The sequence below is a fragment of the Heteronotia binoei genome, chromosome 12 (genome assembly GCF_032191835.1).
Source record: "Heteronotia binoei isolate CCM8104 ecotype False Entrance Well chromosome 12, APGP_CSIRO_Hbin_v1, whole genome shotgun sequence".
Classification (NCBI taxonomy): Eukaryota; Metazoa; Chordata; class Lepidosauria; order Squamata; family Gekkonidae; genus Heteronotia; species Heteronotia binoei.
This window is the reverse complement of record NC_083234.1, coordinates 72,313,291-72,331,134: the sequence shown is the minus strand read 5'-3', so window position 1 is coordinate 72,331,134 and position 17,844 is coordinate 72,313,291. Positions and strand designations below refer to the sequence as shown.

The 17,844-nt window shown below is 45.7% G+C and overlaps 1 protein-coding gene across 1 annotated transcript in view; it reads left to right on the top strand.

The window, feature by feature from the left end:
• AK8 (adenylate kinase 8) overlaps positions 1 to 17,844 on the top strand; it is a 229,179-nt gene that overhangs the window by 163,556 nt on the left and 47,779 nt on the right. The window contains exon 11 of the mRNA XM_060250639.1: positions 1,714 to 1,855. Within this exon, the coding sequence (XP_060106622.1) occupies positions 1,714 to 1,855 (142 nt within the window). The remainder of the gene's footprint in view (positions 1 to 1,713; positions 1,856 to 17,844) is intronic.

Here is a 17,844-nt window from a genome sequence, read left to right as displayed (position 1 = left end):
ACCCCTACTTTAGCACTTCCGTTTGTCTGCGGACCCATTGAAAACCATTGATCTTCTGCAAAAGGAAGCATTCGCGGAAGAGGAAGTGCTCTCTGTGGCAGAAGCTATCTAGTGTGCACAGAACTGGTTCACAGGATTCAAGGTGGCACCTTTGTGAGGAGCATGGGTCATCTGAAATGAAAATGTCACTTAGCTCCTTTGGAACTGTTTGTTACGTGCACATTTAGGAAGACAAATAATTAACACTCATGGAGTTAATCAGATGTCTTTAATTCAGGGGCCCTCAGCCTTTTCAAGCCAGTGGGCACATTTGGCATTCTGACAAAGGGCAGCGGGCCAATCCCAAAAATGGCTGCCACAGGAGGTGGCATGGAAGCCAAGGCCTTCCCCTGATGTTGCCTCTTGAAACCAGTGAAATGCCACAGAAATCAGTTGGAAGTTGGGGTGCACAGAACAGTGGCCCAAATCTTACTGCATCTGACTACTGCAAGGGCTGCTGTTTCTGCTAGCTAAGGCAGTGTCAAGAGAGACTCTTGCAATTAGCCTGGGAGTACTTCCACTTTCCACTGTCTCTGCTTTGCACAGCTCCTATCTCTATGTAACATGTGAAGCATTCCTTCTGCCTGGTCTCAGGGATGGCCAAGGTAGTCTGTGTCTGATTATGCTCGCACCTGCAAGGGGCCTGGGAAAGAACTACAGGGGGAGGGATTGCATGCTTCGTGCCCTAAGTTTGAATCTGTAACAGTTTAAGTCTGAACTATAAGTAGAGGGCATTTGCCCGCCATAGCCAGTTTTCAAAAGGACCGTCTTGCTCCGACCTGCTATTCTTGCAATGGACGGTCATTGATCATTGAACTGCTGGGGACTTGACAGGCAGTGGCCAAATAGTGGCTCAAGAGCTGCATGTGGCTCTTTCACACATATTGTGTGGCTCTTGAAGCCCCTACCACCTCATCAGCTGGTTTGGAGAAGGCATTTCCCTCTTTAAATCGCTTCTTCAAGTCAAGTCAGCTGGTGGCTTGGAGAATGCATTTACAGTTAAAGTTGCTTTCTTTCCATCTCTCCTTCCCCCCAAAAAGTTTAAAAGAGCCAGTTTGGTGTAGTGGTGAAGTGTGCAGACTCTTATCTGGGAGAACCCGGTTTGATTCCTCACTCCTCCACTTGCAGCTGCTGGAATGGCCTTGGGTCAGCCAAAGCTCTGGCAGTGGTTGTCTTTGAAAGCGCAGCTGCTGGGAGAGCTCTCTCAGCCCCACCCACCTCAGAGGGTGTCTGTTGTGGGGGGAGAAGACATAGGAGATTGTAAGCCACTCTGAGACTCTGATTCAGAGAGAAAGGCGGGGTATAAATCTGCAGTCCTCTTCTTCTTCTTAAAAGTCTTAAAAGTCCTCTTCTTCTTCTTAAAATCAAACTTTGTTCTGTCTCAAATCCCAGTTGCTCCAAAGACAGGGCTCCACTTTGGCAGGGACCTGGTATAGTGGCATGTTCAATACCACGAGGGGGCCTGTGCCCTTCCTTGCTTGCGTCAGTCAGGGGAGCCATCCTGAAATGACCGTCTCTCCCCTCCCTGCATCCTTCAGCCTTGCATGCCACAAGCAGCGTCCCTCAAACCGAGCAAATCCCTCCCCCTTTTTTTTAGAAAAGGTGCCGCATTCGTTGAATGTTCAGTCGCGTAGCTGTCCGACACCAGCTCAAAGCGTGCGGTCTTGTCTTCAGTCGCAGATAACCTGATCATCAAGGCGCTCTTGGATCGGCTGAACAGCCTGGACTGCTACACCCGCGGCTGGGTGCTGCATGGTTTCCCGAGGGACGAGGACCAGGCGAAGCTGCTGAAGAATGTGGGAGTTGTTCCTAACAGGTAACCAAGGCCTTTTTGACCCAAAATCAGCACCTGGAGCCTGGGCTTTCAAGCGGGGGGCAGAAGGCCACTCCTTCCATTGCAACCTGCCACAGGGCCAGCTGTGGGATATTTGTGACCCTCAAACACCCCCCCCCCCATCAGGTGTGTCCTTTCCACAGGCTTTCCCCACTCCACTCCCCACAACTATTTCAGTACATCACTTTCCTCTTAGCCACAGGGCCAGTTTGGTGTAGTGGTTAAGTGTGTGGACTCTTATCTGGGAGAACCGGGTTTGATTCCCCACTCCTCCACTCGCAGCTGCTGGAATGGCCTTGGGTCAGCCATAGCTCTTGCAGAGGTTGTCCTTGAAAGGGCAGCTGCTGTGAGAGCCTGCTGGATGGCCTTGGGTCAGCCAAAGATCAACAGAGGTTGTCCTTGAAAGGGCAGCTGTTGTGAGAGCGCTCTCAGCCCCACCCACCTCACAGGGTGTCCGTTGTGGGGAGGGGAAGGGAAAGCTGCACTGAGACTCCTTTGGGTAGCAAAGAGAGGGGTATAAATCCAATCTCTTCTTCTTCTCTTCTTCACGAATATACAACTCTTCTCAACTGTGTCATCAAGAGATGATTCAGGGGACTATAGCTCAATGGCAGAGCATCACTTTCACATGCAGAAGGTCCCAAGTTCAATGCCCGGCATCTCCAGTGAAAAGATCTGAAGAAGAAGAAGACATTGGATTCATATTCCGCCCTCCACTCAAGAGTCTCAGAGCGGCTCACAATCTCCTTTATCTCCCTCCCCCACAACAGACACCCTGTGAGGTGGGTGGGGCTGGAGAGGGCTCTCATAGCAGCTGCCCTTTCAAGGACAACTCTGCGAGAGCTATGACCGACCCAACCCATTCCAGCAGGTGCAAGTGGAGGAGTAGGGAATCAAACCTGGTTCTCCCAGATAAGAGTCCGCACACTTAACCACTACACCAAACTGGCTCTCTGGCAGCAGGTGGTTTTGAAAGACCTCAGCTTGAGACTGGAGAGCTGCTGCCAGTCTGAGTAGACAAGACTGACCTTGAAGGACCAAAAGGTCTGATTCAGCGGAAAGCAGCTGTGTGTATGGAATTCCTGTATTAAGATTTGTGATGACTCATTCACACTTGCAGCATCACGGATACATTCTTCTTATTACACAGCCCTTTTCAATGGAGTCAGTTCACACAATCAATTGCCAGTTGTTAATGTAATGCAAAAACCAGCAGTGCCATCCTGAGTAGAGTTGTGCCTTTCCAAGTGCATTGAAATCAGTGAGTTCCCCCTCCCCCGCAAGCAAGTCATGGCCAACTTATGCAACGCTTGAAGGGGTTTTCGAGGCAAGAGATGAAGAGAAGTGGCTTGCCATTGCCTGCCCCTGTGTAGCAACCCTGGACTTCCTTGGTGGTCTTCCATTCAAGTATGAACCAGGGCAGGGGTGTCAAACATGCAGCCCAAGAGCCAAATCAGGCCTCCAGAGGGTTCCTATCAGGCCCCAGAGCAACTGGCTGTCATCGGCTTCCTTCTCCCTCTCTCTTGCTTCCTTCTGCATCACAGCTTGCTTTGCCAGGCTTGCTCAATACCACAGGAGCTGCAGAGCAAAACCTGTATTTTCTCCATTGGCTGAGGCCCTTCTCTTGGGGTGGAAGGGGGCGGGGAGGGAAAGCTTTCTTTGCCAGGCTCTCTCAATCACACAGCAGAGCTACTGAGCCAAGCCTCCCTTCCTTCTGTTGGCTGAGGCTCCTCCCCCTCCTGGTCCCCTGGGGAAGGAAGGAAAGAGCCAGAGCTCTTGGTGTAGTGGTTAAGTGTGCGGTCTCTTATCTGAGAGAATTGGGTTCGATTCCCCACTCCTCCACTTGCAGCTGCTGGAATGGCCTTGGGTTGTCCTTGAAAGGGCAGCTGCTGTGAGAGCCCCCTCAGCCCCACCCACCTCACAGGGTGTCTGTTGTGGGAGGGAGAAGATATAGGAGATTGTAAGCTGCTCGAGTCTCTGATTCAGAGAGAAGGGCAAAGTATAAATCTGCAGTCGTCTTCTTCTTCTTCTTCTTCTTCCTTTGCCCAGTTCCCTGGGCCCCATGGGAGAAATACAAAGAAGGCACCTTTAAGACCGAGTGCTAATATTTTAAGGATGTCTTCTTCTAAAAAAAAAAAATCTTCATGTTTGTCTGTGTCCTTTATAAAGTTTATATCTCTGTTACCTGGAATTACATAGCTCTGGGAGAGGTTGTCCTTGAAAGGGCAGCTGCTGGGAGAGCCCTCTCCAGCCCCACCCACCTCACAGGGTGTCTGTTGTGGGGGAGGAAGGTAAAGGAGATTGTGAGCCGCTCAGAGACTCTTCGGAGTGGAGGGCGGGATATAAATCCAATATCTTCTTCTTCATCTTCTACATTTTATGACACACATGGCCCGGCCTGACAAGGTCTCATTTGTGTCAGATCCGGCCCTCATGAGCTCAACACCCCTGAACCAGGGTTTCTGAGATCTGATGATGGTTGGACACTCCCTCTTCTGAGATCTGATGAGATCAGTCCATCCAGTCTTTGAGGGGTGTTAATGCAACTTAAGATGGTCCTGCAAGTGATGCGCATTAATGTGTGACCCAATCCACCAGCTGCCCCTATTTCTGGCAAGAATCGTATTTCTGCTGTGCATGTTTACTTAGAAGTAACCTTGTGGAGGCTTATTCTACGCACAGGCATGCAGCCTCAAACGTCTTCCATTTTGAATTTGGGAGGTTGGCCTCTGCCAAGTTAGAACCTCTCGGGCCCATGAACGGAGAATGTATTTAAATGCCACATCGTCTACGTTTTATTTAGAGCACGCTTTCCTTACGAAACTGAACGGAAGCCAATTTTAACTCTTGCAGCTTTCTGAAAGGAAGCCCAGGAAGGCGCTTCAGTTGCTTTGTCTGGGATGATAAAAACAGTGTGTGGTGGAAGACTGAACCCAGGAGTCTGAAATGCAGGATGTTAAGGGGGGGGAATGGCTCAATAATTTTCAAATGTGTAGAAGAAAGAGAGAGAACAGTTGTCCATTGTGTATCCACTGAACACCAAGGTCAAGGAGTTTTGAATTACAAGACAGCAATTCACCAGATGGCAGCTGCTGATCATTTCAAGCGACTGTTGGACATGGATATTTCTGTGTTCCTCATCCTCTTTAGCCTCAAGAGGAGCTGGGCGAGAGCTAGAAACTGGATGCACGTGTCATCAGTCTTTCTTATAGCGCCCAGTAACGCTCAAAAGACCAAAGTGTTTATTAGAGGAATACTGTGCTGGGTGTGCTCCTTCCCTGACATTTCCCCCCACATGTGACTTCGTAAAAGATGCACAAATCTGTTTAGAAGGGAAAGGGTCGAAACATGCTTTCACTGGGGCCAGGGCATGGTCACTGATACTGAAGGGGTTAATATAACTGGCTTTGAGGACTGCTTGTGGTTGCCAACCCCCAGATGGGGCCTGGTGACCCCCCAAGTTATGATTAATCTCCAGATGACTGAGATCAGTTCCTCTGGAGAAAATGGCCAGGGTTTTTTTTTTTTTTGTAGCAGGGACTCCTTTGCATATTAGGCCACACATCCCTGATGCGGCCAATGCTCTGAGAGTTTACAGGGCTCTTCTTACAGGCCCTGCTGTAAGCTCCAGGAGGATTGGCTACATCAGAGGTGCGTGGCCCAATATGCAAAGGAGAGATCAGTCGTAATTCTGGAAGAACTACAAGCCCTGCCTGGAGACTGGCAACCCTTGGGGGCAGCAAGAGGCTTTTGTACATGCCCCCTCCGCAGCTAGCTTGACCCGGCCGTCGCTACTCTTGCAGCTCAGCAGAGGCTGCCGTGGAGGCAATTTGACATAGGTAGGGGGCAAGAGACCCCCACTAGCATTCTTGGAGCCCTTTCACATCCATCTGGCACATCGGGCTGCTTGTTTTGTGGAAAGATGGCTCATTATGGCAATTTGCCTGGTCACCTATGATATGCAAGAATTGTCTCCAGGTTACTAGGTAAAGCCCCATGGCGCAGAGTGGTGAAGCTGGAGTACTGCAGTCCGAGCTCCCTGCTCACGACCTGCGTTCAATCCCGGCGGAAGCTGGGTTCAGGTAGCCGGCTCGACGTTGACTCGGCCTTCCATCCTTCCGAGGTCGGTAAAACGAGTCCTCAGCTTGCTGGGGGGAAAGTGTAGATGTCACGGGCTGGGGCCGGGTCAGGCAAAGTCCAGGGGCAGTCCAAGGTCTGTAGCTGGTGAGCAAAGAGGGTCCAAGGCGCCAAAACCGAATCACAGTCCAGGTATCGCAGGTCAGAGGTTCAGAAGCCGAAGTCATGAGGTCCAGAAGCCGAAGTGGATGCTAGAACGTCAGGTAAGTGCCTAGTTGCTTCCACAAAGCCTCCTCCCAAAGCCCACAGCTATATAGCCCTCTGCTGTCTGTTGCCCATTTGGGCTAATTGCTGACTCAGAGGGCAGCCAGGATCCTGCTGAGACTCAAGCATCCTCACTCCCAGAAGGGCCAGAATCCTTTCAAAACTCAGGGCTCAGGGAGCGTCTTGCTTGTGAGCGTGCCGCCCTCCTCCGATCCCTGAGGTCCTGACGAAGGCGTTCACGCACACGCGCCACCCGAGAGGGCGAGGCAGGGGGGCTTGGATCTTCTCCAGCAGGAGGCAGGGGCACTGGTGCAGGTGGCAGGGGCACAGTTTCTTCTGCAAGCTCAGCTTCTTCTGCAGGGTCCCCAGTACCCATGACAGTAGATGACTGGGGAAACCACCCCGTAAAAAGTCTGCCGTGAAAACGACGTGATGCGACGTCATCCCAGAGTTGGAAACGACTGGTGGTTGCACAGGGGATGACCTTTACCTTTTTAACTAAGTAAAGAGCTTTGACTGAAGTTGGATCTCCCCCTCCCCTTTGAAACCATCAGTGACTGACGAGGGCGGGGGTGGGTTGTTTCTCAGCAGTGGGCTATAAGCAGAAGATCTCAGGTTCGATCTTTGGTGTCTCCAGTTCAAGGACCTTGGCTCATGGAGGCTAGAGCGGAGTCGGGAAGTCTGCCCCCAGGTAACACAAGATAGGTCAATCCAGCGACTCAGCAGAAGGCAGGTTTCTATGAGCCAGCGAGCAAGCTACCGTGCAGATGTCCCTGGGCAGTTTTGGCCTTGTTTGCAAGACGGTTGTCAAGGGAGGAACCCTGCATTGCTGTCAGCTGGATTCCCCATCGGAAGTTTGGCCAGTGGATAGGCCAGGCAAGCCCAATCTCAGATCTCCAGAAGCTAAGCAGGGCCGGCCCTGGCAAGTACTGGGATGGGAGACCTCCAAGGAATACCAGCAGTCGGGAGGCAGAGGCAGGCAAGCAAGCCACTTCTCTGAACGTTGTCCATGCCCCACAAGGAGTTGCCAGAAGTCACCAAGATGTGCACACATGTACAAAATACAAAAAAATACGCCCTCCCCCCCACCTTGGGCCAGTAGAGTAGGTAAAAGCTGATTGTAAACCTTGTACCTGAAGAACCGTCACACAGCCACGTGGATGTGCCTGAGATCTCCAGGTTCCCCTCGGCTGTCTATGGGGGATAGAGTTGCCAGATCCTGGTTGGGAAGCTCCTGGAAGTTTGGGGGTGGAGCCTGGTGAGGGTAGTGTCCTCAGTGGGGCACGAGGCCTAGAGTCCTCCCTCCAAAGCATCCCTTTTCTCCTGGGGAACTGATCTCTGCAGTCTGGAGATGACCCGTAATTCCAGGGGCTCCCCAAGTCTCGCCTGAAGGCTGGCATCCCTAGAGACTCATCTAGTTTTAGAGGCAATGTTCCAAGAGAGCCTTCCACTGCAAGAGTCAGACCCCGTGAAGACGAAGGATTGCAGGGGGCACACCGCGCATGCGGAGAATCTCACGGAGCCTAATGGGCGTTGTGCATTTGTGTCTGAATACAGGGTCTGGCGTTCATTAGGGGCCAATTGTAGAGGTTGCCGAAATCTGATTGATTCTGGGGCCTTCCGCACAAGCGAGCTGTCAGCTTGCGCTGGGCGGGAGAGAAATGATCAGCAGAAGCGCATCTAGCGGCATGGTGGGGAAGTCAGGCTGTAAATCATTGGCTTGCCGGCACAGGTTATAAACCATGGCACTCTGCAGCCTACTGTGTTTCTGACATCAAGAAAGAAAAAGGAAAAAACCCAGATAGAATTAGGACTTGGAAATCAATCTGGGAATAGGGGTTGGAAAGGTATAAATCACAGCTCAATCCAATCACCGAGAAAAAGCTCTTATTTTTAGGTGGGCTCAGGTTGATGAAATTAGATTAAAATAAATTTACATATATATCAAGTTTATTATTAAAATCCCGTCACATCAGTAAACAACATTATCGGCAAAAAGGTCCGTTAGCTTGCGCCTGGAATTCCGAGTAGGCCTCTCCAGATGATCAAAAAGCAGAGTTATTGTCCGTGTATCAACTCGTAAGTCTGTTTTGTAGAAGTAATAAATGGTTTACTGTTCAAATACTGTGTTTTATCTGACTTCCACTTCATAAACCCGGCGCAAATAATATTAAATTATATCCCATCGAGCAGGATCAGTCTCTCAGCTCCTCCGTCTTACGGAACGGGAGAGAAGACAAACCTGGTAATTGATGGCAGGAAAGAATGAAAAATCAAGTTATTTCTAAGGGAGGGGGGAACCCCCAGCAACAAGAAGAAACAAATTGGGCTATAAAGTTTTTTAATATGTAATAATAAAAAACAAAGAGATCCCTTGTAGCCTGGGCCATGGCATCCAGAGATCAGCCCTCAGGCAAAGAGGAAAATAATTTATTTCACGTCGCGGAAGGAAGGAAGGGATTAGGTTTTGCTTAGATTAACTTTGGTTGTGGAGTGAGGCGAGAACTGCAGAGTGGCACAGGAAGTATTGGCAGCTGAAAGGAAGTATTTTTTCCCCAACAGCACATAATTAGCTTATGGGATTCACTGCCACCAGAGAGGGGGGGCGGCTGCTTATTTAGGTGGCTTTAAAAAAAAAAAAGAATTAACTGCATGGAGGAGGAGAGATGTTCCAACCTTTATTAGCATGATAGCTACATTGAACTTCCATGCACAGAGGCAGTCTGTCTCTAAATAACAGGTGTTACTTTTCTGCCCTTCTCGTGAACCCAAAAGGATCTGACCTCCAGTGGTTGGGAGCAGGGTGGAGATGTGTACTCAGAAAACTAATTGAAATATGGCCCAAACAACGCCAACGTGTAAATATGGCAAATCCGCCAGTTTGGTGTAGTGGTTAAGTGTGCGGGCTCTTATCTGGGAGAACCGGGTTTGATTCCCCACTCCTCCACTTGCACCTGCTGGCATGGCCTTGGGTCAGCCATAGCTCTGGCAGAGGTTGTCCTTGAAAGGGCAGCTTCTGGGAGAGCTCTCTCAGCCCCACCCACCTCACAGGGTGTCTGTTGTGGGGGAGGAAGGTAAAGGAGATTGTGAGCCGCTCTGAGACGCTTCGGAGTGGAGGGCGGGATATAAATCCAATATCTTCTTCATCTTCTTCCAAATCAGACCAGAAGGTGTGGAGTGTGTGAAGCCTTCTCATTTGACAGTTATGCTAGCATTGTCTGGTTTAATTTTTTTTTCCCCTGGCAGCAGAAGGGGCAGTGAGAAGAGAAAGTGGTATGTACCTGACAGGGACATTGTTCAGCCACAAAAGTTAACCGATGATGTGATGCTATCGCTTTACTCTGGTCTCGTTAGACCTCCCCTAGAGTATTGTGTTTGGTTTTGGGTACCATAATTTAAGAAGAATATAAAGCTAGAACACTTCCAGAGGAGGGCAACAAAGGTGGAGAGGGGTCTGTATGCTAAATCCTATGAGGAAAGGTTGAAGGAGCTGGGTACGTTTAGACTGGCGAGGAGACGACTGAGGGGTGATAGGATTGCCATCGTCAAGTAGTTGAAGAGCTGTCATTTAGAGGATGGTGTGGAGTTGTTTACTGTTGCCCCAGAAGGTCAGACCAGAAACAACATGTTGAAATTAAGTCAAAAGAGTTTTCGGCTAAACATTAAAAAGAACTTCCTGACAGAATAGTTCCTCAGTGGAACAGGCTTCCTCAGGAGGCGGTGGGCTCTCCTTCTTTGAAGGTCTTAAACAGAGGCTAGATGGCCATCTGACGGCGATGCTGATTCTTTGAACTTTAAGCAGATCATGAGAGGGAGGGCAAGAAGGGTTGCCTCCAGACATCCATTCGTATGGGATGCTTGTAGGCAGCTCTATATAGGATCTAGTGTACTTGCATGGATTGGAAAGGCCACAGCCTTTCGGAGTTCGTACTGATTTTATCCATCTATTTCATTTGATTTATATCCTGCCATTCCAGCAAACAAAGATTAAAACCATTAAAAAGGCAAGATGGAAAATACAAGTCAGACAAATTAAAATTACAATGCAGACATCTGAAATCCCAACTAAAAACCCTGCCTCAACAGTCACGACCGATCCGGTCCAGAGGCCGGCCTGGAGCTACAGGGGGGCCTGGGGGAGCACTGCCCCCTGACTTCCAGGGGGGGGTCTCCTGAGCGCAGCGTGCTTTTTTCGCTTTCTTTTTACCATGGCTGACCTGGCAAAGCATTATCAGAGGCAGCTAGGGTTGCCAAGTCCAATTCAAGAAATATCTGGGGACTTTGGGGGTGGAGCCAGGAGACTTTGGGGGTGGAGCCAGGAGACATTGGGGGAGGAGCCAGGAACAAGGGTGTGACAAGCATAATTGAACTCCAAAGGGAGTTCTGGCCATCACATTTCAAGGGACTCAACGCTTTTTTAAATGCCTTCCTTCCATAGGAAATAATGAAGGATAGGGGTACCTTTTTGGGGGCACATAGAATTGGACCCCCTTGTCCAATCCTTTTGAAACTTGGAGGGTATTTTGGGGAGAGGCACCAGATGCTACGCTGCAAATTTGGGGCCTCTACCTCAAAAAACAGCTCTCCCAGAGGCTCAGATACCCACGGATCCATTCTCCATTATTTCCTACAGATTTCCAACAGATATTTCCCTCCCCTCCCCCCGCTTTCTGATGACCCTGAAGCAGGGGGAGGGTCTCCAAACCGGGGGATCCCCTGCCCCCACCTGGGGATTGGCAACCCTAGTGGCAGCCAGAGACAGCTGAGCAGGGCTCAGGAAGGCAGGAAGCCACATGAAATGAGCTGGGAAGGGGGAACGGATGGAGCTCCTGCCAGGGTGGGAGAGAGGGAGGTGGAAAGAAACCCCCCCCCCCCCGCTAGCACGCAAGGTACAGTTCTTTTTTCACTCCAAAGTTTTAGGGTTGGCTGCCTCAACGTGGCCACGTTCAGAGCCTCCAGCTTCTGCCCCTACCCGAAAAAGCTTCTGAGAAGCAGCAAGCCCCGCAGTGGATGGGAATGGGTGCCCCCTCACTTTTTAAAAAGTCCCCTGACTTGTAAAATCCTGGCTATGGCCCTGGCCAGAGGCTCATCAGATCCCAAATACGGGGAGGGGCAAATAGAGAGTGACATTCGCCACCTCAACTGAAGACCTGGCGGGAGAGCTGTTTTTTGCAGGCCCTGCGGAACTGCAACAATTTCTTGATTGCACATACATTAGGGGTGGAATCCATTAGGAGCTCCTTTGCATATTAGGACACACACCCCTGATGTAGCCAATCCTCCACGAGCTTACAAGGCTCTTTTTTGTAAGCTCTTGGAGGATTGGCTACATCGGGGGGTTAGTGTTCCCTCTAAGCTGAGTTAGCATGAGCCAACTCATAGATTTTCAGCCTCCAACTCACACATTTTTGTCTTAGCTCAGGAAGGATGACCCCAAAGTAATTTATGCAGTAGCGCACAACTTTAATGTCAGTAGCTCACAAAGCTGATTTTTTGCTCACACGACTCTGCAGCTTAGAGGGGACATCGCAGGGGGTGTGGCCTAATATGCAAAGGAGATCCTGCTAGAATTCCACCCCTGCATACAATGGCTACCAGGTTCTCTTGAATGCACGGAGAGCTTCTTGCAGATGTTTGTCCATACAAGCAGATGTCTGGCGGTGGGGACCCCAGGCACAACCCCAGCCCCCTCTGCAAACACCTGGAGAGGGTTTCCATATGAAAAAGAACCGCCGATTCATGAAGTCGACATTTCCGATCTCCGCTAGCCTTCTGGGACAGAAACACAATTGAAAAGGAAGAAAATGGATTTGTTCTTCTGGCCTTAATTGTGGCGTATCGAAATGAATTTCTTTGTGCTGTGGCTCATGGGAAAGGCAGAAGAATTAAGCTACGATTGCCTAATGTACTTTAGGTGACTGTCTGGATTAGGAAAAGCGCCATATGCCATAAACCTTATTAAAACGTGGTAAAATTGGGACCTTTTCTTCGTTTCGAGCCCTATACGACGAAAGGGTTTGTGAACAGGGGCGTTATTCATATTAGTTATTCTCAGGAGAATTTAGTCGCTTTCAACAGTGCTTTAAAAAGTTGAAATTGGTCACTTTGTCCCTGAGTTCAAATTAGAGAAGGTACAATTAGAAATTGACCCTGACCACCTTGATAACATCGTCATAAGCTTAAGCTACCAATCGGAATGGGCTGTCCCATCAAAATATAAGAAACATACACCTTTCAGAAAAATATGAAGTTTTTCCACCTTTAAAAAAAAAAAAAGATAGTCCCCTGTGCAAGCACCAGTCGTTTCTGACTCTGGGGTGATGGCACATCACAACGTTTTCACGGCAGACTTTTTGTGGGGTGGTTTGCCATTGCCTTCCCCAGTCATCTACACTTCCCCCTCCCCCCCCAGCAAGCTGGGTGCTCGTTTGACCGACCTCGGAAGGATGGAAGGCTGAGTCAACCTTGAGCCGGCTACCTGAACCCAGCTTCTGCTGGGATCGAACTCAGGTCATGAGCAGAGAGTTTGGACTGCAGTACTGCAGCTTTACCACTCTGCGCCACGGGGCTGCATTTTCTACCTTTCCCGAGACCAATATGTCAATTTTTGGCTCTTGGCCCACAGACTATATGAGTGTATTTTCTTGTGGTCCAGGGGTAGTAGTTAGTTCAGATTAACTAACCGGCTGGATCAGATGATGCCCAAAGTGTACCTCAGCTCTCTACCCGCCATTGGCCATCTAAGTGCGCGGTGTAATGTTAGAATAGGTCTAATACATTTACTGCCTCTCTCACTATGCTCCCCGAAGGGCTTTTTTTTTTTTTTTTTTTTTTTTTTTTTTATGGCAAAAAAAGACTTTATTTCAACTCCACAAAAAGAAAATTACAAACTTTTGTATACTTTATCATTCGCCTTCTATAAGGCTTACATTGAATGAAACCGACAGACAAACAAACAAACTAACAAAAAAAGTTATAGTACGAAAAATTAACCTAAACTTTCACCCGGTTCTATTTTTCCGCTTGAGACTGAGGGCAGTGATACTTCAGTGTAACATCACATATTGCCTGTAACAAATTACCCAATACATATTTATCACCTATCTTCTTTCCAGTTATTACTTCACTTCATTACTTGACCACCATAGATACTTAACATTATCATTTGTCAATCGTTCTCTATGTCTTGCCTTTTGTCTTTAACCATAAATAAAACTTTTCCCACTTATTAGTGGCTTCTACTTTGGAAATCCCTTTCAGCATATTGGATAAAATATCCATCTCAGCGGCCTGATAAACCTTGTCTATTACTTCCTCTATTTCTGGGCTGTCTTTTTGCCTCCAAAACCTTGCATAAACAATTCTAGCAGCAGTTAGTACGTAAATCGTAAGATATTCGTCCTCTCTGGGGACTTCCTTTCTCACTAAAGAAAGGAGCATAATTTCAGGTTTAAACTGCCAATTTATACCCAGCATATTTTTCAGCATTCCGTGTATTTTAACCCAGAATTTCCTTGCAATTACACAGGTCCACCATAGATGATAAAATGAGCCTATTTTTGACCCACATTTCCAGCATTTTGGTGAAGTAATCGGGTTAATCTTATTTAATTGAACAGGCGTTACATACCACCTGTGAAATAATTTAAAAAAATTTTCCTTAAAATTAATCGGTTTAATTATTTTATGATTTAATCTCCAAAATAACATCCAAGTTTCTAAATCTATATTTTTCTCTAAGTTTTCGGACCATTTTAGCATGACTACCTTAACTATTTCATCCTCTAGTTTGAGCTGCATCAAATAATTATATGTGCACTTAATTGTTTTGTCAACCTTATTTTGTAAAATTTTGTCAAAATCAAATCTTAAACTGGTGAACCCAGACAACTTATCCTGATTAAACTTAGCCAATATCTGTGTCATGGGCCACCAGTCTATCTTTATACCTCCCTTTTCTAGGTCTTCCCTCCCTCTTATTCTATTATTTTCATCTAACAAATCATAATATTTAACTGTTTTTGTATAATCATATAACTGAGGTTGTATGGAGGCCTCATAAGGAGAAATCCATCTTGGGACTTTGTTGTAAATTAACCTTTTAAGCTTCAACCACACACTATATGTCCCCTTCCGTATTAAATGGTTAACAAAATACTTTTGCGTTTTCCGGGTATACCATAAATTAAAGTGCCAACCATTTAATATGTCAAAACCTTCTAATGTCAAGACTCTTTTGTTTTCAAGCCCTATCCACTCCAATAACCACGGAATACCGCAAGCCGTGTGATAATTTTCCCAGTCTGGGAGACCAAGACCGCCATTTTCTTTAGCATCCATAAGAATTTTCCCTCTGATTCTAGGTTTTTTATCTAACCATATAAAAGATCTGGTAATACGTTCTAATTTAACAAAAAAGACTTTCCGAGCTGCAAAGTTAACGACTTGGAATAAAAATAGTACCTTAGGTAGTATGTACATCTTTATCAAGGCAATTCTACCCATAAAAGATAATTGTAATGAACGCCATTTTTTTAATTTACCTTCAAGTTCTTTTAGAAGTGGTTCGTAATTAAGTGCATATATATTACTACTCTTGTTATCTAACATTATCCCTAAATATTTAACTTTAGATTCACTCTGGAAGCCAGTACCTTTTACCACCGTTTGTATATCAGATGAAGACATATTTTTAGTTATAAGCTTAGATTTATTATAATTAACTCTTAATCCTGCCACTTGTCCATAGTCATTTAATTCCTGTAAAATCTCCTCAGTTGCTTCAATTGGATTTTGAACAATTAAAACCAAATCATCTGCGTATGCTAACACTTTATAGCTTTCATGTTTGATTTCTAAACCCCTAATTTTGTCATTTTTCCTTATGGACTCCAGTAATATTTCCAGAGCTAACACAAAAAGTAGGGGCGAGAGAGGGCATCCCTGTCTAGTCCCCTTCCTTAGGTTTATCTCCTCTGTTAGATCTCCATTCACTATTATCTTCGCCCTCTGGTCTTTATATATTGCTGCCACATTCCGAATAAAATCCTGTCCAAAATCCATCATCTTCAATAGACCCAACATGAAATCCCAATTTAAGTTATCAAAAGCTTTTTCGGCGTCTATAAAAAACAAAGCCAACTGTTTCTTCCCCGTTATTTCATAATATTCCAAAACATTCAGTATCATTCTTAAGTTCATCCTCATATGTCTTTTAGGCAGGAACCCAACTTGATCAGTATGAATTATTTTATTTAATACCTTTTTTAATCTATTAGCGAGAATAGCAGAATAAATTTTATAATCCACGTTCAGAAGCGATATCGGTCTGTAGTTTTTAACTTCATCTGCACCTTGTGCTGATTTAGGTATTAATGCAATGTTCGCCATCTTCCAAGAGTCCAAGATTTCCGCTTTAGACCACACCTCTTCAAGAAGCCTTTTGAAGTGGTTAATTAATGTCTCCTTGAGCACAATATAATATTCAGGTGGAATGCCATCCGGACCGGCGGCTTTATTTTTCTTCAATTTATTCCAGACTTCTACTAATTCATACATTGCTATTGGGCGATTCAATCCCTCCTGTTGTTCTAATGTTATTTTGGGTAAAGACTTTCTCAGCAAATAATCTTCTTGTTTTTTCCTGTCCATCTCCTTAGCTCCATAAAGTTGGGAGTAGAAATCTTTTATTATCTCTTTCAAATCTTCTTGTGTATGTTTATATTCACCCCCGTTATTCTTAAGGATTTTAATAATCTTATTATTTCGTTCTTGTCTGATCTTATGGGCGAGCCATCTTCCCGGCTTATTAGCATTTTCAAAGAAATATTGTTTAGCAAATCTAATATTCTTTTCCATCTTCTCCAAATAAAATAAATGTATCTTGTGTTGCAGAATTTTTAACTCTTCCTTTATGTGCAGTACTGTTGGATTATCTTTCAGTTTCTTTTCTCGCCCTTTTATTGCTTCTATCATTTCCTTTAATTTACCACTTTCTTCGCGTTTCTTTTGTGCATTGAAGCTTATTACTAGGCCTCTAAAAAAGGCTTTACTTGCCTCCCAGACCGTCATAAATGTTGTTTCTTCTCTAACATTCCATTGAAAAAATTCTTCCATTTCTTTTTCAGCATATTGAACAAATTTCTTATTGTTTAATAATCTCTGATCCATCCTCCAACCTTGCTTTTTCCTTTGGCCTTTCATGTGAATCATAAGTGGACTATGGTCTGCTACTGTTCTGGGTAAAATTTCCACCTCTTCTACCTCTTGCATAAGTGGCGCAGAAACCCAGCACATATCGATCCTAGACCACGAACAATGTCGATTTGAGAAAAAGGTGAAGTCTCTCTTATCTGGATTTAAGGTTCGCCAAGCGTCCACTAAAACGTGTTCATCTGCCATTCTAAAGAAGCTATCTGAAAGAGTTTTACATGAGACTGGTCTACATTTTGATCTATCTTTTCCATATTGTTTATCTATTTTTTGACACGTCACAGCATTGAAGTCTCCAATTATGCAGATGTTATCCAACTTATTTATGTCAACCACTCGTTGTAGCTTCTTATAAAAACCGCCTTGTTTTCCATTGGGAGCATATATATTGATAAGAAGAAAATTATGATAACCTTTAGTAATGTGTATGCCCTGATATCTGGCATCTTCTGCTTCAAAAACCAAATTAGCTTGTATCTCCTCCTTACAGTAAGTGACCAGACCTCTTTTTTTTTTGTCTTTGTCCGACGAAATTATTGCCTTCCCCAACCTTTTATTATGCAGTAAAGCTACATCCTTCTGTTTTATGTGTGTTTCTTGTAAGCATATAATGTCTGCCTTAAATTTTTTGAGTTGTTCAAAAACACGTCTTCTCTTTTGTGGAGAATTTAATCCGTTTACGTTTAACGAAAGTATCTTTAGTTGCGTAGACATAATTAATTATTACCTGTCTTTATCTTTTGCTAATTGCGGTCTCTCTTTCTTTTTTTCGTTGTCTGGTCTCTCTTACTGCTTCTATACTAACCTCTCCCTCCTCATGTTCACTCAGCTCTACTTCCGGAGTCATTTTATTGTTGAATTCTCTGGGGTTCTTCCGTTGTATTTCTGTCAGCCAACTCCCCGTCTGACTATTTAAAAACTCCTCAAGCTTAAAAATCGAGTCAATCTTATACCTAATATCAGCCACACTAAACAATATTCCCTCTGGCGTGAGCCATCTGTACGATATATTTTTTTCCTGTAGGGCCATCACTAATTTTTTGTAACTTTTCCTTTTGCTTCTAATTGACCATGGAATTTCGCGCATAATTCTTATCTTTATACCTTTTATTATAAGAGGTTGTTCCTTTGTGACTACCCAAATCTTATCCTTAATCCTTTTCCTTACAAATTTCAGATGGACTTCCCGCGGGAGATCGTTCTTCCTGGCATAAAATGAATTTACTCTGTATACATAGTCAAACTCCATTTCTATCTCTTCCTGCCTCATATTAAGTAATTCCGTCAATGCCTCAGCTAAGATGGCGTATAGGTTCTCATTTTTTTCTTCCGGGATGTTCAAAAACCTCAATATATATTCTGCTCGATCCATTTCTAATTTTGATAGCTTTTTATCCTGATCTAGTTGTCTTGTCTCT